At 35.7% G+C, this 25824-nt stretch overlaps 1 protein-coding gene and 1 pseudogene across 14 annotated transcripts in view; both read right to left on the bottom strand.

The window, feature by feature from the left end:
- The window catches only part of LOC134475110 (histone demethylase UTY-like), a 322941-nt gene that overhangs the window by 216525 nt on the left and 80592 nt on the right, over nt 1-25824 (bottom strand). For all 14 annotated transcript variants that reach the window (XR_010046059.1, XR_010046060.1, XM_063244489.1 and 11 more), the window contains exons 5-6: nt 11943-12001; nt 4306-4426 (exon numbers count right to left, since the gene is read on the bottom strand). Coding sequence is in view for 12 of the 14 variants with exons in the window: in XM_063244489.1 (XP_063100559.1) it covers nt 4306-4426; nt 11943-12001 (180 nt within the window). In the remaining 2 variants the exon portion in view is untranslated. The remainder of the gene's footprint in view (nt 1-4305; nt 4427-11942; nt 12002-25824) is intronic.
- On the bottom strand, nt 4427-11487 carry LOC134475112 (serine/arginine repetitive matrix protein 1-like; annotated as a pseudogene).

The raw sequence follows: 25824 nt of genomic DNA, 5'->3' as shown, positions 1-25824 counted from the left end.
ATACTTAAGGAAGAGACAACTAAGACAATTCCAACAATCTTAACAGAATGAATCTACCACACAAGACAAACAATTAAACTTAAGGGACAAAAGGAACAAATGACAAGAAAGTATATAATGATAAAGATAAATCAATACCAATCAGTTATAACTGTGTGAATGGTATCAATTCACCAATCAAATGAAGCAAATTGGTAGAATGGATCAAGAAACAAAAAGCACTTAACTAAAAAAAAAAATTCATAGACTAAAAGTCAAAGGATGGGAAACAATAATCCATGTGACAGGAACCAAAAAACAACAGGGTAGCTATTTTGTGGACAAACTGGATTTTAAGCTAAGACTGGTTAGAAGAGGCAAAGAAGGTCATTACACATTGTTAAGGAAAGAATCCAAAGGGAAGAGATAATAATCATAAGCATACACATCAAAAATATTGCACCCAACTATACTGATACACAAAAACTAATGAATATAAAAATCAGATAACAACTTACTTATAGTCATAATGAGGAACCTCAATACCTATTGTCACAAATAGATAAGCTAGAAAGAATCAACAAATATCAGATCTGAAGAAAATATTTCAATAAATGAACTTATTAGTAATTAGTACACTATTATACCTAACTTATTATAATTAGAACACTATTCCACCTAACAACTAAATATTTATTCTTAGCAGTTAGGGACTGTTTCTAAAATAGACCACAAACTCGCTCATAAGACATGCTTAAGTAAATATAAACCACCTGAAATCATCCTATGTATATTATCAGAACATAATGCAATAAAATCAGAAGTCAACTGCAAAAAATACAAAAACCATGTAAACACATGGAAAGTATATAGTACTGTCCTGAACAATCAATGGTAAGAGGAAATTAAAGAAGAAATTAGATAGTTTCTAAAATTAAATGATGAAGCCAATATGACATATTGGAACGCATGGGTCCCAGTAAACACAGTCCAGTGAAGACAGGCTCAAATATACAACCTAATGTTAAACCTCAAGTTATACCAAAACAGGGCAAGTTATAGCCAAAGCTCGTACAAAGAAAGGAATTAGATCAGAGCAAGTCAGTGTAAATGAGAGACTAATTAAAAAATACAAAGAATCTAAGAGTTGACATTTAATCTTTTGAAAAGATTAAAAGAAACAGAAAAAACCTAAGCCAACCTTATGAAAACAAAGAAACGAAAGACTCAAACCCATGCAATCAGAAATGAAGAGTAAAATCACAACAGATCCTACATAAATCAAGAAAATATCTATTTTGCAAATCTGCACTACAGTAAGAGAACTACCAAGCAAACTACTTAATGAATACAGATGCAAAAATTTCTAATAAGATACTGACAAACAATGCAGCAAATCTTCAAGAAAATTATACATCATAACCAGAGAGGCTTCATCCCAGGGATACAAGGATGATTCGACTTATGAAGATCAATAAATGTAATATATAAAATTAACATAATCAAGGAAAAAAATCATATGATGATCTCAACAGATGCAGAAAAAGCATTTGACAAAGTCTACCTTCTATTCATAATATGAATCCTAAAGAAAATTAGGGTAGGGTCTGGGGATTTAGCTCAGCGGCATAAGCACTTGCCTTGCAAGCAGGCGGTTGTGAATTCAGTCCCCTGAACCGATTAAAAAAAAAAAAAGAAAGAAAGAAAGAAAATCAGCATAAAAATTCTTTTCTCATTCTGATAAAGGCCATGTATAAAAACCAACAGCCACAACATATTAAATGGTAAAACTGACAGAAACAACATTTGAGGCAAAGAAACATACGCAAGAATCAATGGAACAGAATTAAAAATGCAGAAACACCTCCAAATTCCTCAGCCACCTTATCTCTGATGAAAGTGTCAAAAACCTTCACTAGAAAAAAACTTCTTTTAATAAGTAGTGCTGGGGAAATAAATAAACAAACAAACAAATAGTTTTGGAAAAAATAACTTTCCATACTGAGGACCAGACTGATGCAGTATTAAGCAGCCTGCAACTAATGATAAACTGTTGAGGCCTATGTTGGTTAGAAACAAATTAATCTTAAAGCCAACAGCCAGAGCTAAGGCCAGAAAACAGCCTGTGAAGTTCTGGCACCTCTTCTTCACTTTACTGATGGTCTCTTATACTGTACAAAATGTTTTAAATTTGCTGAGATCCTAGTTGTTAATTCTTTGTAATATTTCCTGTGTCATTATGGTTTAGAAAGTCTTTGCCTATAACCTATGTCTTCTAGGGTTTTATTTATAGAAGACAATAACTCACACAATGGAGAAATATTTCCCCACCTATTCCTCAGAGACATGACTAAATCTAGAATAGAGAAAATTTCAAAAAATCAGATTTCCCCCAAATTTAAAGACTCAATCCAAAAACAGGCACTTGAAATGAGTAGATATGTCTCAGATAAAGAAGTAAAATTAGAAAATAAATACAGGAATATCTTGGTTTACAAATCCTTCTGTACACAAACAATTTCATTTTCAAACCAAAGTGCTTCACAAAACTTTTCTTCCATTCACAAACTTTACATGGAGTGACAAACACAATCATGGCCATCTTTCCAAAATCAAAAATGAATTCAGTTTATGAACTAAGCTACCACTGTACATGAACACAATGTTTAACATCACTGGTCATTTCAGACATGCAAATTAAAACAATACTAAAATTCCATCTCCCTTCAGGATGAATACCTGTTCATCAAGAAATCATACAGTAATAAATGTTGGTAAGGCTGTAGGGAAAATGAAACCCTTCTCCATTGTTGGTGGGTATGTAAACTTGTACAACCACTATGGAAATCAGAATGGAGAGGTTTTAAAAACATCTTAACTATGGGGCTGCAATTTACCTCAGTGGCATAAGCACCTTACTAGCAAGTGCAAGGTCATGAGTTCAATCCCTGGTACCACCAAAAAAAAAAATCTGAACTAGAGGTTTTTTTGACCCAGCCGATCTCTTTCTTTGGTATGTTCCCAACTATTCTCCCCACTATGGCACTGAGCTATGACTCTGGCCCTGTACTGCATTTGCATACCCATTGTTATATCAGTATAGTTTATAATACCTAAGTCTCAGAAACACCCCAATACTCATAATAAGATAAATGAATAAAGAAAATATATTTATATATGTCCCAAAGGATAAACTTGAGTCATTTTTAGGTAACTAGTGCACCTGACCATAATTTAAGTGAAATAAATCTATACACACAATGTAAGTACTGCATTGGTTCTCTTGTATGAAAAACCCAAAGGTAATAAATAAGGAACAAAATGGAGGGTAGATATTGGGAAAACAGTTTCAAAAAGGAAGGGGAGCAAAGGAGGAGAGAGCAGGGAGGAAGGGAAGGAAAAGGGAGTTTTTAAAAAGAGCAGAAGGAAAAAAGGAATATTTTTGTAAATGGAAAGGAGAGGAGGGCTTGAAGGCAGGATAAGAAAAAAGAAAAAAAAAGAAATAGGATATATTATGTACCTGTACGTATTCCCTATGATGAAGGTGACCATTATGTATGACAAATATATACAATAAAACCTTTTAAGAATTTTTATAATGTTAAAGTCCTGTTTCCACCAAATGTCATAGAAAACAAAAGTGGCACAAAACCAAAAAAACCACAATGTTTTTGAGAAATAAAATTTACACTGAAATTAGCACAGTAGATAAACAATAATGTACTAAATTTGCTAATATTTTTATACTCACCAAATGGCAGTACAAAACCCAGAGAATATTCTATCACTTTTCTATGATATACATTCTACTCTTAAAGTGAACAAGTTTTTACTGACACACATACATAAATCAATGATTAGTAAAACATCACTAAATCAACTCTCCTCTCACTGGGGGTACTCACTGACAAGAAAGTAATGTTTATGCTGAAATAACATCACCACTTCACGGTACCTTTTACTACAAAGGTCTCTAAATACTGAAAACCAAACAAAACAAAAAAATTTGTGATTTGAGAACATTAATATTGAAAACCTACACTGTATTTTGGTTTTTTTAATGTTTTGTTTCAGTATGGGAAACTGAACTCAGAACCTTCCACTTGCCAGGCAGGCACTATGCCATTGAGCTATAACCCTAACCCATACTGCATCTTCTATCCCAAAGTCAACCCCAATCTTTTTGCATTTTTAGGTCCTACATTTTCCATTTTATAAGACATGAGAATTTCTCTAATTCCAACACACATTCTCAATACCATATAATGTCACATACACAAACAAACACACAGAGAGAGGCTATCTGGGAAAATTTCAACTACCTACCTTTAAACTAGATTCATAGTTTGTGTTCACTTTGAACATAAGCCCAAGTCGTAAGTGAATTTCCTTGGCTCGACAAAAGCTAGGGTTAACATAAAGTACATCTTGAAATGCTTTAATTGCCCTGAAAAAAAAATACAAATAAATCATTGTCTTTAATACATGTATTTTACATGATATTACAGGAAATATTCGGTTGCCTACTTGAAATGGACATGCAATTTTATAAAAACAATACAGGCAATGTTTTTATAAGCTTAGAAAATAGGAAAGAGCTAAATGTGGAAGTGCACACTTTTAATACTAGGCACTGGGGAGGCTAGGGCAGGAGGATTACCAAAAATTCAAGGTCAGCCTGGATCACTTAGTTAGTCTGAGGCTATCCTGGACTACAATGGCAAGATCTTATAGCAAGAGACAAGTGGGAGATGATGGTTGAGGGGGAACAGAAGGAAAGAAGGACAAAGAGGAAAGGTGGAGGGCAACAGGAAAAGAGATCATTTCTTTTCAATTTTTCCAATTATTCAACAATACTTAAAGTTCCAATAAAAATTTTAGTGTATATCACTAATTTTAGAAATGAGTAATGCCAAGTATGGTGGCACACCTGTAATTCAGCATTCAGGAAACTGTGGTAGAAGCACTATCACAAATTCAAAGAATCTGAGCTACACAGTGAGATTAAGGAGAAAAGGGGGAGCAGTATTAGGAAAGTTTGTAAAGAAATGATTTCATGCCTGTATCTTGTGCTCTACTTTGAAGATAATAATACACAATGTATTAATCATTGTTTCTTTCCTGGTCTTGAGATTTTGTTTTATTTTCTTTAAAATAAATAAAATAATAAGACTGTTGATAATGGTTCTATTCTGTTCCACCTCATTCTACTTTTTAGAACTTTCATTTTTGCCTTTCACATTTTGGTTTACAATGTTTTTATTATCTTTAAGTAGATGTGATATAGAAAAAAGAGATCATCTTTATTTTTCCTATATAAGTTTTCCACAGTCTATTGCAGGGATGACAAATGTTTTTTAGAGCAAGTACGTAAACTGCAACCCAAAACCCACTTACACACAACTCATATATAGTCCTGTCTGTGGTTTCTGAGTTAAATTTCAATATTCAGGTTTAACTGTAGTATTGCTGTTTTACAGTAAGCAGTGGCTGTGAAAGCCTACTGTGGCATGTATGCCACTGGTTTAGTAGTATAATTTGTGGAAAAGACCATTCTTATTTCCACAACAATCCTGTGCCCTTTGTTTATAAATCATATTCATGATATTCTTTCTGTGTTTTCTCTACCAATTCAATCTTCATTGACCTAATAGTCTACCTTTCTCTTAATTTGTTATTTACTTTTTTTTAATTTATAAATTTACCATTTAATCCACAAACTTCATATAATTACTTTAAAAAAAAACAACAACAAAAACAAACCAGCAAACATAAAAACCAGTGAAACCAAGATACTATTTCAAAACCAGCACTCTTCCAGCTTCCAAATACAAGAGTTCTGAATATTATATATTCCAATTGAAAGAATAATACAAATTTCAGAAAACAAAGAGTTCACATAGCTGAATCATCAATCCTCTCTGGGACACACTGACTGCCTTCACAAGAAGGGCAAGAAGAGGGAACAAAGAGAGCTGGTGAAAATGAGGGAGAAGAAAAAAGAAACCCAGAACAGAATACAATCAAATTCTAGTGTTCCGAATCAACTTGTTATTCATTCATATGAACCCAATGTCCTGGAAAACATGCTTTCATTTTTTGTCTTGACCTAGAGCATGAATACAGACTCATTTTAATAGTAACTCCACATCAATAGGAAAGATTGTGGCATTAGTATATTCATTTATACTTTTGTGGAATATCAACAGTGGCCTTATCTCTGGACAAGCTTACAAACCATATTAGATTGGAAGCATAACTTAAATGGGTATGAAGACTCAAACGACAAAAAGGAAAGAAAAAAAGAAAGGGGGAAACCATCATGGGGATAGCCCTGAGCATACAAAAAACCCTAAGAATGCCAACAATTCTTAAATCCTTTTTTTCTTTTTTAGAGATTTCTTTTGACTTAAAATATGTTATTCTACAGGAACATGTCAGCTGTCAATGAAAGAATGTCACTAATACACTGTGGATACTTTTTGCAATATAAATCCAGTCTCCCCGGCCCCCAATTTGTTTTTAACACGGTGAACTTCAACCTAGCAATTATTACAATCCATGTTATAGTCTAAGGCTCGAAACACAGTTTAACAATTTTGAAACTGAATATAGAGTACAAACCAAATAAAATTTACATCCTCACAAACATTTCCACTTAGAACTGTGGTGACACTTAAACCTTCTGCATGGATCTCAGAGCCTTTTCCCACAGGTGCTTCTCTAGTCAGTGTTATCTTCACTTTCATTGGCTTTAGAGCGGCCTCCGGTTCTTCCTGTGCTAATGTGGCTGGAGCAGCCCAACAACTGCAGGAGTCAGAGGAGCTACAGCAGCTGCAGCTAGTCTTTTCCTTCTTAGGTTTTTTGTGCTTCTTGTGTTTCTCACTATTTTTGTGTTTCTTGTCCTTCTTTTTCTTCTTTTTCTCTCCACCCTCTTTTGATCAGAATTCCTGGCTGGTGATGGGCATGGCATTGTGGCTTTAGCCTTTTGGATGGTCATCTCTGTTGACCAGTTTATACAGGGCAACTGAGCCTGGACAGAAGCTGAAAGAGCGAGGGACTTTTTAGCTGTTGGCTCAGAAAATTCAGAAACAGACAAGAGGAAAAACCCCTTCTCACAAACTACAGACTTGGTAAGGCAGCCTTTTTTGTCTTCTGGAGTTCTGGAGGCTCTTCTGACGAGCCTGGCACTTGGTGAGGAGGACTGCTTCATTGGCATGACTCTGAGGTTTCTCTTCAAACAGAGGGAGGACTCGAGGACTAAGGAGCTGGAGGCCACGGGGAAGAAGAAAGCTGGCTGTTCAGGTGTGGTGAGCAGGCCTCCTACTAAGCGCAGCTTGGGGAGGACAGGCACTATGCACTGAGGAAAGAGAAGGAAGGGTCTCTGGGTGGCTTAGGCATGTATCTTGGAGGTGGAGACGGGGACACCTGGCATGTTAGCTACAGGGATGGCGATGTTCTTTCTCTTGGGTGGGTGGGCGGGGGGTGAGAGTAAAGCAATTCTCTTTGGAGTTGGAGACAGAGAGTATCTCCTCTAAATGGGAGGAGATCATTTTCTTGGGGAAGGTGAGTGCAGACCCTTCATCATCGGAGCCATTCTTCCTAGGGGCAGTGCGGGCTATGAGAAGGAAGAACTGGAGAGGGAGAGCAATACCTCCTGGTGGGTGCAGAGAACCTTCTCCACTTCGGAGCCTCTGTGGGGCGCTTCTAAGGTGGGGGCAACAATCAGGGAAAGGGAACTTCTCAGCTGCACTGGTGCCTCTCCACACTTGACCTGCTCCCACGGGGCTGCTCATCCACAGAGTAAGATGAGGAGCCAGAGGCGGATGTGTACGGCAGGCCCTATTGTCCTTTTTAGGGTTTCTGCTACACAAAATGGGCTGTAGCCGCTTGGCCACCTTTATCTTCTTCGGAATCAGATGAGTACTTCACCATTGGTGCTGGCGCTGGTGCTGGTGATCCTTTTTTCTCAGCAGCTTTACGTTTTGTCATGGTGTTCTCCATGGAGGCAAGCACTGGTCCACCAGTTGCGCTGTTGGAGAATGACGAAATTTTTGGTGGTGGAGCGACTGGAGGTGTCCCTGAAGGAGATAACCTAAGAGTTTCTCAACGAGGGCTCAAGGTCCTCTTGGGAAGTTTCTTTAGTGATAAGTAGGAACAGACGATAATGATGAGCTACTCCCAGACGCAAACAAGGATGCTGATGAGCGCCTTCTTCTTCCTAGAGATCTACTCCTTCTATGCCTCTGGGAAAGCAGCTTTCTTCTTCGAGGAGATGGTCCCCTTGGCATGGCCACCTTGTAGGTGAATCTGATCTTGATCTGCACCTGAGGTACCATTTTGGTCAAGTATGAAAAGGAGAGGCTGGGGATTTAGCTCAGTAGCATAAGCACCTACCTGCCAAGCGCTAGGTTGTGAGTTCAATTCCTGGTACCAAAGAACAAAAAAGAAAAAAAGAAACAAACTTTAAAAAAAAAAAAAAAAAAAAAAAAAAAGGTATGAAAGGAGAGCAAGAACGGGTCCAAGACCCTTATGTGGAAGGTAACCAAGTTCTAGGCCCGATTTTTTTTTAAAAATAAGAATTTTCTTCCGGAGAAGATTCTTTAGGATATAGCATGGGTTCAGGCTTGGGAACTTTCAAGATATCACTAGTAGATGTGGCCTCTTGTACTAAAGGTTCTTTTACTTTCACTGAAAGATCGGGGAGCTCTGGAGTTTTTTTCTTTCTTTTCTATAGCGGGAGTAGAACTCAGACTCGGATCTATTGAGGGGGAGAAAGAGAATGACTGTGCTTTCTCTCCTGACAGGAAGACAGTCTTCAAGGGAAAAGACATCTAGAATTGAGTCTTCTAGGGCTTTGAGGCTACTTTTCTTTTTGAGACACAATCTCACTATCTAGTTTAGGTTAGCGTTGGATTTACTGTCCACCTCAAGCTAGTCTCTAACTTGTGGTAATCCTCATGCCTTGGCCTGCTACACACTGAAATTATACCTCTAAATCACAATGAGCTTTTCCATTTTATACCATCCTGGTTATACTACTTTTAACAGTTCTTCATTGTTGGGAGAAATTGCAGCAGGAAACTGGCCACACAATACAGGATGTTGCCTAGCCATCCCAACAACAGAGAATATCTGGGGCAAGCCATGTGAAGAAGCTGTTTCAGCCCAAAGAATACTAAGCCCCAATACACTCAGGATGGGTCATAGCTAGGACAATTCGGTGTTAAACACCCATGGAAAGAACCTCCAGTTTCTTTCCTCCCATCTGGAAAGTAAACACCCCACCTAACCCCAGCTTTGTCTCTTCATTTTTCTCTTCCTCTCATGGTCCTGCACCCAAGAAACCCAAGGGGCCTGTGGTTTTCAGCACTTGCTGTGTACAAAATCAAGTGATAAAAAAAAAATTTTAATATATTTTGAACATCTTATCCCTTAAGTGATGTGAATTAACATTTTTCTCAAAAGTGAGTAGGCTGAAACATCTTTCAGTCCGTTGATAGCCAGGTTGATTTGGTTGATTGGTCTGGCAAGGTAGGTGTGCCCTTCCTCCCTCAACAGTTCATGTGCATCCCTCCAGAAGCTTTGTGCTCAGTTGAAAACAAAGTTGAAGACCATCCCAGATAGAGGAGGGCACTTCCTCAGTTAAGAGAATACAAGTTGCTGCACTCTGCTGATAGGACCTACAGACAAGCTCTTAAAAATGAGTATGAGAGATAAAATGGGAAAAAACTTTTTTTAAAAAAATTATTCTCCAAGCTGGTCCGATGGCAGTGGGTTATCAGAACTTATTAACATTAGTGTCACTAAAGTTGGTATACCACTCCCCTACTGCTAAATTTGACTGGCTTAAAAAAAAAATTATTCCTCCAAACACCTGAAGAATAACCATGTAGAACCTTAAATGTTTTCTATATAGTCCAAAAGATGTACACACTAGTCATACTACCAATTATGACAAAGTAATATCCTAAATATGTTTTTGATAATTCATTTCTATTTATAAACAGAGGTGTACAATGCATTTTTAGAGTCTGAACGAAACATACAGAAATCTTTTAAAGATGACACACTGAGTGATTTATCATTCACATCTATTAGCGGCTAACTATACAGTATTTGAGTATGTGCACATTTTAGCTTTACAGATTTTGTCTTTCCATCTATGAAGAATCATAAATTTTACTGTATGAGTTGAACAAAACCAGGTATACTTGTTTATTCCTCAACTGTAAAATGTCTTAAATAGAGTCATGGGAATTAATTCCAGTTGGCTAAAATGAATACATCTACATGCTCAGACTAGTTATATTAATGATGGTTTTAAATCATTATCTTCACATAGAACAAAATACAACAAATATACTATCTGGTATAACTCAGAATTTCACCTCGAAATACATATCTCTAAAAATTCTTATCAATACTATCATAAACATTTTCAGTATTCTGTACTCTTTCCAATCATAAGTGACCTAAATGATTTTAAAATATCAACATATAGGCAGTCAAATTAGGCTAAGTCCCAAAGCAGCCAGTGCAGAAGACAACATATCTTACAACTGTGTGGCAGAAAGGCACCTCTGCTTTGGGCCAACACTTAGGACAAAAGATAGAACAAATGCACCCACACACCTCCTAAGGATAATATCAGAGGTTCATATTCTAAATAGGTATCCATCACCTTGAAGAAGCCAGGTGACCCAAACCCTTATACGAAAAGCCTCAGTTTTTTTTCATGCCTACTTACTATGTGACTTGTTTCCCCATTTGATCCCAATTTAATCAATTTTACTTGAGCAATTATACTCATAATCTTACTGGTTGACCACAGTTTTCTCCCGTCTCACATGAAACTTACAATTTGCCATTTTTTCATTATATGACCTCATGCATTTGCTATATAAAAAAATCCCTGGAGAAAGCAAGGTCTTTGGTAATCCATTAAATACTCTTTCAGTCTCCTTCTTGGACAGAAGCTTTCTTTTCCTCCAGTAAATATATTTAAAATAAAACAAAACAAAATAAGATATCAATGTATTTGACAGTCAAGTTCAAAAGATGTTATTTTTCTTTTAATAAAGATAATACTTTATATTATTAGAATGGAAACCAAACCCCAAGTCTGGAAACACAATAAATGACTAAATACTTACATGTTCTATTTTTCCCATCCACAAATTTAAAGGATTAAATTTATAACTCCTCACTATAAAAGTTCAGAATTGGTTTTCAATATGCCTAACTTTACATAAAAGTACATGGTTTAAGGCAGTAAGGTATAAACACAGAAACAATTTATAAGTATCTGTAACCCAAAATTTGGTTATATAACAAGTAATTCAATATTCCCTGACTTGATAGGTAGTCCAAAAGCAAAACATTAAGACAAATAGCAACAAAAACTTTCAATTAAAGTTGAATATTTACTTCTGGGAGACCAATAATTGTCAATGCATATTTAGGAACTTTGTTATTCAAGGTAACCTAAACATGCTTGTAAATTTTAGCTATATACTAGTTTTTGTTTCATACTCAAAGATGGCATGGGGCCAGGGATATAGCTTAATGACCCAGCTCTGCTTGGCAAATACAAGGTCCTGACTTTGACAGCTGGTCCTATTTAAAAAAAAAAAAAAGAGAGAGAGAGAGAGAGACAAAGTAAAACAGGGTCTAAAGACTTTCTTGCACTTTATTATATCTTATATATTACAATTATAGGTAATTCTCAAAATGTAATTGTTAGTAGGATGTTAAAAGTTTAGAATCAATCTGTTATTAATAAGAAAGTAAAAATATATAATTAAATTACTAGTTGGTAGCCATGAGTATAAGGTGAAAAAATGAGGTATCAAACTGAATTTGAATCCCAAAGATGCTACTAAAAATGTATAGTTGTAAACATTACAATATTTCGTTACATATAATAATTTACTAGAAGAACCACTAATAAGTTAACTTACCAATGAAATGCATTATAGTAGAAGTACACCAAACCAAGACCATATAAAAAGGCAGCATTCTGTAAGACAAAGGAAGTTTTATTAAGTTTTATATGTAGCACAAGTAGTAACAAATGATATTTTTTCTTGTCATATTTCACAACATGCTTAAAAGAAATAATAAGTCAAACACGTAACACAGGCATCAATTCAGAAAAATATTTCAGACTCTTCTTAATCATCATGGTCTAGATTTTTAGTTTTTTTCTTCTTTCTTTTTTTTAAAGTCTAACAGAAGTCTCCAGACAAAGTCAAGAAAAACATTTAGAAATAAGAAAACCTTCAGGTTATTATGCTATTCAATTTTATTTTTAAGTTTTTACGCTGTACTCCATTCTCATTTGTAATACTTTTCATCTATTCTATTCTTTACTCTTATTTTACTGATCAATCTGTTTTCCCTTGCTGTTTTCCCGATTTTTCAGGTTACATACATACACACACACACACACACACACACACACACACACACACACACACACATTCACTCACGTGTGGAGAGGCTATTTATATAGAAAGTGAAAAGAAGACTAGATCACTGCTTTACCAGAACTGTCCTTACGGCCAGTGATTATAGCTCAGGGGGGGGGGGGGGCGCCTGTGCTTAAAGAATCCAAACAAAAAAATGACAAATATATCAACCATTTAACGGCTTCCCTCAATCACAAACTATACCTGCTTCCCTCTACATTCCTCCCCTTGCTAAACAAATATCTTAAAGCCTCCAACCTAATCTTTTACTTCAATTATAAATACCTTTGAATGACTCTAACCTTCCATATTTTTTTGCATATTAACATTTTCCCTATCTTTTTCCATCCTCCTGTTTTACTACCTTCCTTTTCTCCTTCTTTTCCTCATCTTGCTCAATACTACATACTACCAGTTAACAGTACAGTACAGGCTATAAGGAGCATTAATATAAGGAAGAAAATGGAAAAACAATTTTTAATACATGACTGATATATGCTTGGATCTGTTGATGATGATGTAACCAATAGAAATTCCCTCCTTACAAAACAATGGAACAAAGGATTAGTGATAGGGTTAAGGTTATTAAATTGAATAGGCTGAAGTGAATAGACTGAAAAAATACTTCTTTACAAATAAAGCCAAGAATATATACTTGGAAAATATAACCAAACTTCAGAGATTTTCATAACAGCAACAAATTCTCTTTATTTAACATAAACTCTCAAAGAGAAAGAGAGAGGAAGAGACTGTAGAGAGACACATATAGAAACAGAGACAGAGCGAGAGATAGACACAGACAGACACAAAGAAAACATGAAGAAAAGAAGTCTGTAACATGTCTTCAAAGATTTCAAACTCCCCCAGATCAGATCCAAAGGACATCAATGGGGAAAAAAACCAAACCAGACAGCTGAACTCCATTCAATGTTTTAAAAGGAAGCAAAGAAACTTGATAATGACCATAACAATACATAATGCCAAATAGAGGAACTAACAAAATATAGCTATGGGAGACAAATTACAAGAGTTGACCATTCCTGTTCAAAATAATACTAACAAATTTACCAAAGAATATGTGAAAAGGCCCTATGAAAATTTGCCATATGGAAATACTGAAAATTAAAAATTTTACAGAATACATAAAGAACAGAAATGACCTACGTGAAGAATTTCAGAAGCTAAGTAAAAAAAATGGCATCACATGATGATACACTCTAGAAAACCTTGAAAGAATAAGAAAACAAAAGCAATTCCTTCAACGTCTACTAGAAGACTAACAAACACATTTGAAATAAAAAATCTGTTTACAGAAATCATAAAAGAAAGCTTTCCAATATGGAGAAAAAACTCAAAATTTGGGTAATCAAGCCTTATTAAGAGAACATCAAATAATGGGAACGAAAAAAGAAGTTTCTGTGACACATTACAGTCAAAATCTCAGTACTATGCTGAGCACACAAGAGCTTCTTTGGCAAGTATGAGGTCATGAGTTTGATCCCCAGTACCAAATAAACAAAAAACAATCTCAGTAGTGTAACATGAAAAATCTTAGCAACTGTCAGAAAAATACAAATATAATCCTCAATTATAAAGGTAAATTACAGAAAACTTTTCAACATCAAATGTAACACATTCCCATTGGCTCTGACCACCAGTGGTACATATATGACTGCCCCATGCAGGACCCCATTCACATCAGAGCTGTCCCACAGTGTGACATGTATTCCACCCCCTAAAACAAAACCAGGGTTTTTTAAACCAGACTAATGTATCCTGCAGAATTATCTTTCAAAATTCATCAGAGAAATATGGACACTCCATGCCAAATATACCTTTAGAAAGTCATGAGCACCAAACCAACCATCAGAATAAACCAGAACAAAACAAACTCTAATAGTTTGCTGTACCGAAGAGACTCATTTAGTCCAAAAAAAAAATTGGTAGACTAAAAATCAAAGGATGGAAAACAATATTTCACATATCACAACTCAACAATGGGCAAACAAGGATAGCCATTTTTAATTTTAGAGCAAGTAAACTTTTAAGTTAAAACTAATTTAAACAGCAAAAAAAAAAAAAAAAAAAGCCACTACATATGAGTTAAGGGGAAAATTAAACAAGAAGAGACACGAAGTACGACTGTCAATATTGTACTTCTTCATGGAACAGGCAATGCTGGCTATATAAGATCAACACAATCATAATTAGTGACCTTATTACCCCACTCTCACAAACCGATCAACTAAATAAAAATTAAAGAAATCATACCTTGGAACCAATAGACTTACAGATATCTACATTCTATCATACTGTGACAGAATATCCATTGTTCCTAGCAGAACATGCCACTTTATCCAAAACAGCACATATTAATTGAAAAAGCCTTCTGAAATAAACACAAAAGAACTGAAATCATACCAAGTATACCATCGTATTATAGCATACCAAAATGAAATCAATCATAAAAGAAATCACGGTAATTGTACAACACTTGGATAGTAGGCTGAAAACTCCACTGATCATAAAAGAAACCATGGAAGGAATTAAAAATTCAAAAAAATCAAAACTGGGCACGGTAGTGCATGCCTGTTATCCCAGCACTTGGGAGGCTGAGGCAGGAAGATCATTGTGAGTTCAAGACCAGCTTGGGCTACAGTGATCTTAAGGCCAGCCTGAATTGCATTGCAAGACCCTGGCTCAAAAAATGAAAAAAAAAATCCAAAAATCAAACAGTAATCCAGTACAATATACTACGTCATATAGAAAACAATGATATAAGTCCTAAAAGAAAGGTTTATTTCTGTGAATGCTGACATTACAAAAATAGCAAACTCAAATTTTTAATGATGGACCTCCAAGTCCTAGAAGAACAACAACAGTCTAAACCCAAACCTACTACTAGATGAGAAACTAAACAATGAAGCAGAAATCAACAAAACTGAGAAGGAGGGGGATGAATATAAATGTGAATGAAAGCTGACTCTTCAAGAAAAGAAACAAAATTTGAAAATCAGTTAGTCCAACTTACCAAAAGACAGAAAGAAAAAATTCATATGCATGCAATTAGAAATAAAAGACAGAAGCTGGGCATGGTGGCTCATGCCTGTAATTTCTAGCACTCCACAGGCTGAGGCAGGAATACCATTGTGAGTTGGAGAGCAGCTTGGGGTACAAAGTGAGCTCAAGGCCAGTCTGAACTGCATAGAGAGACCCTGTCTCAAAAAAATAAATAAGTAAATAAATAAATGAGAGACCGGGGTAGGGAATATGCTCAGAGGCATAAGCGCCTGTCTTGCAAGTGTGTGGTCATGAGTTGGATCCCTGGTACCAATTAAAAGAAAAAAATGAAAGACAAAATCACAATAAATAATGCCAATATCCAGAAAATCATAACACAGGAGAATTCTTCCCCAACAAATAAGAGAATCCTGAAGAAATAATAAATTCTTAGATACACATAAATTACTCTGACCATTCCAATAACAGGCAATGTAATTTAACTGAAACAGCAATATAAATCAACTAAGAAAACCTCAGAATCTGAATTATCTAGACAAGGTAGAAAAAAGAGCAATTCCATAATGATTCTGAAAGGGAAAAGAGTACTCCAAACATATTCCTGGAAATTAACATTTCCCTGAATAGAAGAAATTGGAAATGGTTATGATTCTATGGGCAAAGACACATTTTCTTGATTGTTTTGTTTTTTTTTTTTGGTTACCCAGGATTGAACTCACAACCTCATGCTTGCCAGGCTGGTACGTAAGCCACTGAGCTAAATCCCCAGCACTATCTTGATTTTAAAACCAGAGAAGGACCCAACTAACAGAGCAAACTACAGACCAACCTCTTAAATGAACAGAAATACAAAAATCTTTAAATTAGAGAATGCAACAAATTAAAAAAAACTTATATCCTGGCTGAGTAAGCTACATTCTAGTCATGTGTGATCAACATATTCAAATCAATAAACATAATACACAACATAAACAGAAGAGACTTCTGTCAAAATCCACTACCCATTCATTCCAGGAGGGGAAAAAAAAAAAAAAACTTGAAAAAATAGGTATAAAAGAACCTAGAACAGTCATAAAAGCTAATGAAAACAAAGCTGAAAGCTTTCCATCTAAACATAGGAACCAAAGCAATTAGCCAAGAAAAAAAAAAAAATAAAAAGGATATGTACAAGTGTTGGAGACCACTATGAAGCAGTTCTCACCAGGATTTAAAATTAACTAATTGGCTTTCTATGTTTATCTGTGAGTCGGTCCTAGCTTAGACCGCTTGCCTGGTGACAGGAGCTGATTCATAATAAGTGAACCTCTATGAATCACTGGTCCTGCTGAGGCCTGGTAAGTGGCCTGTCAGGCCAGAGATACCTTAAAGGGCAAGATAAGGCCACAGCTGTGGTCATGGCTCAAATATCAATCAAGTAGATAGAGACTGCAGCTGCAAGAATTACTCCTACAGTCTAAATTTTACTGTAAATGTCACCATGCCATTCAGATGGTTCTCTGAAACTGACAAAATTTACTACTTGGAGAAATTTTGAATTGACTCCCAAGGTCCTGTGTTGCCTGTTCTTTCCTCAGTTTCCTCACCATTGTCTTAGCCTCAAGAGTCTCAAACACAGCCAAAGGATTTTGATCCTCCTACTACCATAAAAGAATACCACTTGTCTCATTTATTTAAGCCTTCACTGTACACTCACATGGGAGACTGGAGATCTAGGTCAGGACCCAATTTATAGGAAAGGAAAAACTCATATCACTATTTGGAAATGAAATGTTCTTTCCAGAGAAGACCCAAAAAATTACACCAAAAAAATTCTAGAATTAATACTCAAATTTAGCATGTAACAGGATACAAAACCAACCGACAGAAACCATAGCATTGATGCTGCAGCTGCCCAGCCTGGAGGAGGGAGCTAAGATGAGCCATGGGAAGCCTTGCAGACCACATTCTCTCTGCCCAGAGCACACTGCAGCTGCCCCACCTGGAGGAGGGAGCAGAGCTGAGCAGTGGGAACCTGCTCCGGGCCTGGCTGACCACCTTCTCTCTGCCCCGCCTGGAAGAGGGAGCTGAACCAAGCCTCAGGAACCTGTTCCAGCATTGCCTATATTCTTGGCCTGGAGAGCACCAGCACTACTGCCACCCCCTGGAGAAGGGAGCAGCCCTACTTAGGAGCTTTGACCTACCTAGGCCATAGGGGTGACCTTCCATCAGCCCAGGGAACTTTGCCAGCTAGGGAGGTAGATAGTTACACAACATTCAATCCCCGGGAGAGTTTGAGATTCTTGCTCTAGGTGGTTGTGGGCCCGCTGGGCTTGTAGCCACACTACATTGGGCTTAGCGGAATTTGGGCCTCCCTGAACAATGCCTAGTGACCTTCTTTCCATACCAGGAGCTTTGCTGACAGAGGGAGGAGTTGTGTGGATTAAGGAGGATTTAGGCCTACCTGAGACGAGCCTGGCAATGTTCTTTTAATCCGGGGGTCTCACTGCCCAAGGAAGGAGCTATGCTACCAGAGAAGTCCCCAGAGACCAGGACATAGGAGACAATTTCCAACACGGCCAGGGGAAGCTTTGGAACAATACTTGAAACAAGGAAATATAAGCAAATGACAAAACAAAAGACTAAAATGCAATCTCAAACATCCAGCCCATTCCAAGAAAGCTTAGGCGCCAGGTACATAAAAGAAAATACATGCCATATGCCTGAAATACCTGAAATAATAGTAACTGAAATAAAGAAGCAACTCCGGGAAGCTTTAAAGGAATACAAACGAGAAACAATCTTCCAGGTAAAAGAAGAAATGATTAAATTAATGCCAGAGATGCTGAACACATCTAAAGAAAACATAGTTAAAAAATCAAGAGGAACAAAACAAAAAGAGTTCCTGGATGAACAATATAAGAAACAAACAGAATATATAAAGCAGCTTCAAAGAGATATACAGGAAGTCAAAACTTACATCAAAAGTTGTAAAACCCGCTTCAATGAAAAAGAAGAAACAATTTCAGATCTCGAAGACAAGATTGCAGCTAGTGAACAGGAAAGGAAAGATCTCTTAAAAATAATAAGTAATCAGAAAATAACAGACCAAGTTGCAAGATGACTCAAAGAAAACCAACATACAATTGATAGGGATAAATGAAAAAGAAAGGGACAACACAAATAATAGCAAGAGACTATTTACAGAAGTAATAGGTGAAAATTTCCCAAACATGAGAATGCAAACTGACATTAGGATTAATGAAGCATTTAAAACTCCAAATAGCAATAATGAGAGCAAAACTACACTCAGACATATAACAATCACCATCCCAGAAATCCAACATAAAAATAGAATATTAAAAGCTGTCAGAGAGAAGAGACAGATCACCTATAATGGAAAGCCAGTCAGAATCACAGCAGACTTCTCAACACAAATAATGAAGTAATGAAGACCATGGAGTAAAGTATTTCAGATCCCAAAGGAAAATTACGTCCAACCTAGACTGAAGTACCCAGCAAAACTGTCCTTCAAAATGAATGAAGAAGTAAGATACTTCCATGACAAAGAACAGCTGAAGAAATTCATGATCAACAAGTCAACTCTCACAGAATATTGAAAAACAATTTAGATGCACTTAGGAAAAAATTACTAAGCAAAGCAGACAAACAGAACAGAAAGATAAAGATGCAACACCAGAAAGATAATGTCAATAATAAACCAACATATAACAGTTATACCAATTAATGTAAATGTATTCAATGCACCAATTAAAAGAAACACACTGGCAGAATGAATCAAGAAACAACATCCAACCATATGCTGTCTACAAGAAACCAATCTAGCCGAAAAGGAAACTCAGACTGAAAGTCAATGGGTGGAAACCAATACTACATGCAACAGAAACCCCCAAAAAAGTGGGCGTAGCTGTTCTGTTGGCAGATAATATGAACTTCAAACCAAGCACAATCCTGAGAGATAAAGAAGATCATTATACATTCGTTAGGGAAAACTTCAAGAGAAAGAGATAACTATCTTAAATATATATGCACCAAATTCCAGAGCACCCAATTCTACAAAGAAAGTATTAACAGAAATGAAAAATCATATTAACAATAACACATTTATAACAGGAGACCTTAACACACCATTGACAACAAGGGACAGATGAACCAGATAGAAAACCAGCAAAGGAGTATCAGAACTGAATCACAATTGAAAACAAATGGACTTGATAGACATCTACAGGGTGTTCCATTCAACAACATCAGAATATACCTTCTTCTCAGTGGTACATGGGACATTCTCTAAAATAGACCACATACTACCCATAGAACATATTTAAATAAATGCAAAAAAGTTGAAATTATCCCATGCATGTTATCAGATCATAGCACCATAAAACTAGAAATAAATGATAAAAGAAATTGCAAAAACTCCACAAACACATGGAAATTGAATAATACACTTTTGAGCAATCAGTGGATGTTAAGGGAAATTTGTTTATACTTTCACATGTAATATAATCCATTGGCTCTATCATGTTGTACCTTATTGGATTATATTACATGTGAAAGTATAAACAAATTTTCTGTGGAAAATGAGATAATATAGTAGCCATTGTTTGTTTTCTGTTATTTGGCTCTGAAACCCCTGTAATACTCTCATTCTCTTGAATGTTTTTATACTATTTTGTTATGTTTGATACTATTGTATATGAAGTTAAACTCAACTATTTCAAAGAAAGAAACATTGTGGTAATTACTATTAATTATGGATTGTCTTCTGGTAAAATATTATATTGTCTTACATTGTTCTGCTCTGTTATGTCCTGTTTTGTCTTAATCTCTTTAAAAGAAAAAGAAAAAAAACCAATAGCATCTCTCCATCAGTAATGAGCTCACTGAGGAAGAAATCAGAAAAATAACAGCAACAGTTCACAACAGCATTAAGAAAAAGTACTAAGTTAGGTGTGATGGCACATACCTACAATTCTAGCACTCCAAAAGCTGAGGCAAGAGGATTGTCTCATATTTGAGACCTGCCTGGCCTACGTAGTAAATTCAAGGCCAGCCTGACCTGCAGACTGAAACTGTCTCAAATAAAAAAGAGAGAAGAGAAAAGGGAGAGAGATAAAAGGAAGAAAAGAAGGAAGGGAGGAGAGAAGGAAGTAAAAAGAGAAGAGGGAGAAAGAAAGAAAGAAAGAAAGAAAGAAAGAAAGAAAGAAAGAAAGAAAGAAAGAAAGAAAGAAAGAAAGAAAGAAAGAAAGAAAGGGAAAGAGTGAAAAAGAAAAAGAATAAAGAGAAAAACAGAGACAGACTAACTTGGGGGGGGTTAATTTTACAAAGGAAATGAAAGATATCTACTATGAAAATGGCTGTACTCTAAAGGAATATTACCTTAGAAAACAGATATCTACTTTTCCCTGACAGGTAAAATATTATCAAAATGGCTATACTCCAAAACTAGTATACAGACTTAATGCAATCCAAAATCAAAAATATCAATAGCATTCCTCACAAAATTAGAGAAGATAATTGTAAAATTTATACAAAACCAGAAGAGACTGAAAATACAAAATGCCATCTTGCCAGGCATTGGTAGTACACACTTGTAATCCCACCAGTCAGGAGGCTCAAGTGGATGAAGGCTGTGAGCCAACCTGAGATACAAAATTGAGTTCAAGGCCAGCCTAAAGTACATACTGCACCCTTTCAAAAAGTCAAAGAAAGTAATCTGAAATATCAGGAACAAAGAAAGATGCATCACAATCCCTGATTTCAAGATATATTAAGTAGCCATGTTATCTATTAGGAAATACTGGTTGTAAATTACATATAAACATTGTATAGATGTGAAATAATTCTGTAAATCTACAACAGTTACAAAAATATGTTTTCAAGAAAGATAAAAGCCATCAGCTAATAAAATCTAAAAATGCTGAAAATAAATTTTAAGCAGAAAATGAAGTAAGAAATTAAAAGGTAAAACATTGTCCCCCATCCCACACACATATTAACAATATGGGACAATCATTCACACAGTCTCTTTATGGAAACTTTGGGATGTACAAGAGATTGCAAAATCTGACTGTAGCACAAAACTGACACTCTTAAGAAACCAGGGTCCTACTAAGCAGTCCAACTCTCAATGATCTGATTCATAGTTCTTTCACCTTGTGGACTACGCTATAGCTGGAAATGGAACTATCCCTAATCATCATCATTCAGGAACCAAGGGGAGGCAGGCCTTTGGGTAAGATACCTGGTAGATGCTTATCATCCATCTAACAGCAGGTTTTCACCAACGCAATCTATTTCCTATACTTTGCCATGAGAACTGCATGCCAAGATCTATGTACCGAAGGCTACATGGTACTGCTAGCAGATGGTAGAAAGTTACAAAAGGGCCCAGCAGTCATGGCCTGGATACCAAAAACTATGATGATCATCTCAGCAACTTATTAGAGTAATAGAAAATATATTAATAACATTTTAAAAATGAAAGGTTTTTTTTGAGACAGAATTTCACCTTAGTTCAGACTGGACTTGAACTCACAATGCAGCCCAAGCCTGGCCTTGAATTGGAGGAAAACTTCCTACCTTACCCTCCAACTACTGAGATTACGGGAGTGAACTACTAAACCATATTTAAAACACATATATCTTAAAGAAATTATTTTTAGCACTTTTAGTAGCCAAAAACAAACAAACCTAATACTCACTGAGTGAATGAGACCCTATGTTCAAAAGTTACTATGTATTCTCTAGTTCTACGAGATATGCTATTGGAATTTTTCACCAGAATTGCATTAAATCTCTGTAACAGTTTTGACAATACAGGCAGTTTCACTATATTACTTCTTCCAACCCCAAGAGCCAAGAAGTTTCTTTCCATTTTCTCATATCCTCTTCAACTTCCTTTTTCAGAGTACTGCAGTTCAATGTAGAGGTCTTTTACTTCCTTTACTTACCTGATTTCTAGGTATTTCATTTTTTCCAATGCTATTTATAAAAGTTGTTAATTTTCCTAATTTCTCTCTCAGTGAGTGAAACAATTCTAAAATTTCTTTCTGTTCAGAAGAGACATAGAATATCAAATATAATTCTGGGCAACAAAAGCAAGGAAGGGGACATCACAATCCCTCACTTGAAACTATAGTGTAAACTATAGTATATAGTATATTGTATATAGTATAGAGTATATAGTATAGTATATAGTATATAGCAAAAAAATAGACTGAAGATCACTGGAACAGATTAGAAGATGTAGAAACAACTGCAAACATCCTGAGCCACCTTATTTTTGACAAAGGTGCCAAAAACATATGGAAGAAAGACAGTCTTTTTTATAAATGGTGCTAGAAATACTGGTTCTGCACATGATAAAAATTAAAATTGGACATGTAGCATTCATTATGCATTAAACTGAAACTAAAATGGATCAAACATCTAAATATTAAAGCACTAACATTAAATCTGCCAGAAGACAGACTAAACTCTTAAAGACATGGAGATAGCACCTTTTGTGAACAAAACCCCAATTTCATAGGGATTGTCACAAATAATCAACAACTGGTATCTCATCTTACTAAAAAAGTTTGCACAGCAAGAGAAACCACCAACAGAGTAAACAGGCAACGCGCAGTATGGGAAAATATGCTTATCAGCTGATTCTTAGACAAAAGATTACTATGAAGAACATATAAACACCTTAAGGAACTCAGACCTCCCAAATATAAAGACCTTATCCAAAAATGGGATCAAAGATGAATACACACTCCTTAGGTGAAGAAATATAAATAGCAAATAAGTATGTGAAAAATGTTCAACATCATTGGTCATTCAAGAGATGCAAATTAAAACAACACTGTTATTTCACCTTTCCCCAGAAAAAAATGGCTGCCATCAAGAAATCAAGCAATAACAAATGCTGCAGGAAGCCTGGGGAAAAAGGAAACATTTTCCACCGTTGATGGGAATGCAGACTGGTGCAACCACTGTGAAAATCAGTGTGGAGCTTCCTAAAAAAAACTAGGACTAGAGGTCCCATTTGACACATTCCCCTTCTGGGTATCTTTCCAACAGAATTTAAAAACATCCTACCACAGTGATATATTTATATATACATCCAGGTTTACAGCAGCACAGTTTATAATAGCCAGATCTTGGAAACAGCCTAAATATTGGATGGATAAAAAAGATTTGCTATTTTTATACAATGGAGTACTACTCAGCCTTAAGGAAGAATAAACTACAGACTTTTATAGGTAAACGGAGCAAGCAGGGACTATACTCATTAGTAAAATAAATAAGACACAGAAGTAAATATCATATTGTCTCACTAGTGTGAGCTTAAAGTAACAACATCTGCATATGTGTACATACATATATATAAAAATATTTAAGATAGTTTTACTACTCATTTCTCTGAGTTTGCTGAAGAGAAAGATTTGTGTTGGTATTCTTCAGACAACTGAGTGCAAATGTCTTGTGCTCTAGGTGAATGATTTGGGATGACAGTGTGCAATGTATGTAGTACTATTGCACCCAACTGACATGCTTGGAAATTTTGTTGTAGTTTTGTTCTCCTTTCACCTTCTTCTTCTTCCTCCTTCTTCTTTCTTTTTATCCTCAAATAAAATGGATTTGAGGGAAAGAAAAGATATGTGCTAGTGTTTTTTGGACAATTGTAAGCAAATGTTTTCATGTTCTCTGAATGAATAATTTGAGAATGACAATGCACAGTGTATATACCATTGTTGCCCCAAGATTGACATGTTTTTGTTTTTTGTTTTTGGGTACCACAGATTGAACTCACAACTTAGTGCTTGCCAGGCAAGTGCTTAAGCCATCAGGCCCAATTAATGTGTTTTCAAATTATGTTTCTTTCTCTGTGTTCCCTCCCCTTCTGTCCCACCCCCTTATTCTACCCTCTCCCTCTTCTTTTCCCACCTCCCCTTCCCCTCTCCCGATCTCCCTCTTCCCATCTTGCTCCCCTTTGCCCATCCCTCTTCTCCTCCTTCTTCCTCTTCCTCTTCTTTAGTTTGAAAACAAGGATTTGAATCATTAATTAATTAACTGAAATAAAAAAGTGGAAAAAAAGTTATTATGCCTGCCGGGCATAGCAGCATATGCCTTTAATCCCAGCACTCAGAGAAGCTGAGGCAAAAGAACTCCCAAGTTTCAGAACACCATGGGCTATATAAGTCAGTTCAAGGTCAGTGTAACTACAGAGTCCCTATCTCAAAAAAATAAATAAATAAAATTTAAAAACTGTCATTCAGAAAAGTCATACTTTTTTGAAGCTTAAAGTACTTATTTCAATATGCATAATAAAGTAATATAAAGCAAGATTGTCAACTTTTTATTACCCAGTGATATTATGTAATGTCCAGAACATTTTTAATTGGCACAACTACTGGTTAAGTACTACTACACTATCTATATGGTTCAGGACAGGACTACTGCTAAACATCTCATATAGGAAAGACATTCACAAGCATTTTCTGCTGCAAGTGTTATTAACAATGCCAAATCTGGGGCTGGGGATTTAGCTCAGCAGCATAAGCACCTGCCTTGAAAGCAGGCAGTTGTGAGTTCCATCCCTGGTACTGATTAAAAAAAAAAGACCAAAAAAAAAAATTGCCTTATCTTCCCCTATTCTGCCTTGCTTGATTAGCACCAAGTTCGAAAGTATAGGCAAAACTGTGAAGACAATAAGAATCATTATGACGCCCATTCCAGGTGACTATTATCTTCTTTTAAAGTCCTGTAATGTTTCCAATGCTTTGGTTTTATTCTTTACTGTTTTGTTCAATTTTATTATAACTGGCAATTCTTCTTAACTTAGCAAGAGACAGTATGGAAACCTTTGTTGATCACCTTTGATTTTGTTTTTACATTATCTATTATGTCCATCTTTTGATTTGACTGACTCTGTTCTGATATATCACATTTGGTTTTACTCTCTTCGAAAAAAGTAATAAGAACTGTGGGAGTAATGAAACCCAAAATGTGTAATTGTCATTGTACAAAAGAAAAGAAAAGAAAGTGCTCTAAAGGTTATAACTGCATATATGTTTAAGTGTAAAAGATAGATAACCATATTACTGAGTTTTTCTGGATCATCGAACACAACTGTTAGCACTCTCACTGTTTGCAAGTCCACTTTATATGCTTCAATTTTGTAACTTGAACAACTATTTCTAAGATGAGAATATGTAATCTATTAACTAGTAATTTCTTACTATTTATTTTTTAAATTTTTGTATTACTTGTACCCTTTTTCTGTTTTTTTCTTTTTCTCCTTAAATAAAAAAAAAAAAATGCCAAATCTGAAAACCTTCATTATCTGTGTCACATAGCCAAACGT

Source organism: Cavia porcellus, unplaced genomic scaffold (genome assembly GCF_034190915.1).
Source record: "Cavia porcellus strain 051 isolate PalLab524CR breed Dunkin Hartley unplaced genomic scaffold, mCavPor4.1 scaffold_61, whole genome shotgun sequence".
Lineage (NCBI taxonomy): Eukaryota > Metazoa > Chordata > Mammalia > Rodentia > Caviidae > Cavia > Cavia porcellus.
The sequence above is the reverse complement of the archived record's forward strand: the minus strand, read 5'-3'. Positions and strand labels throughout refer to the sequence as shown.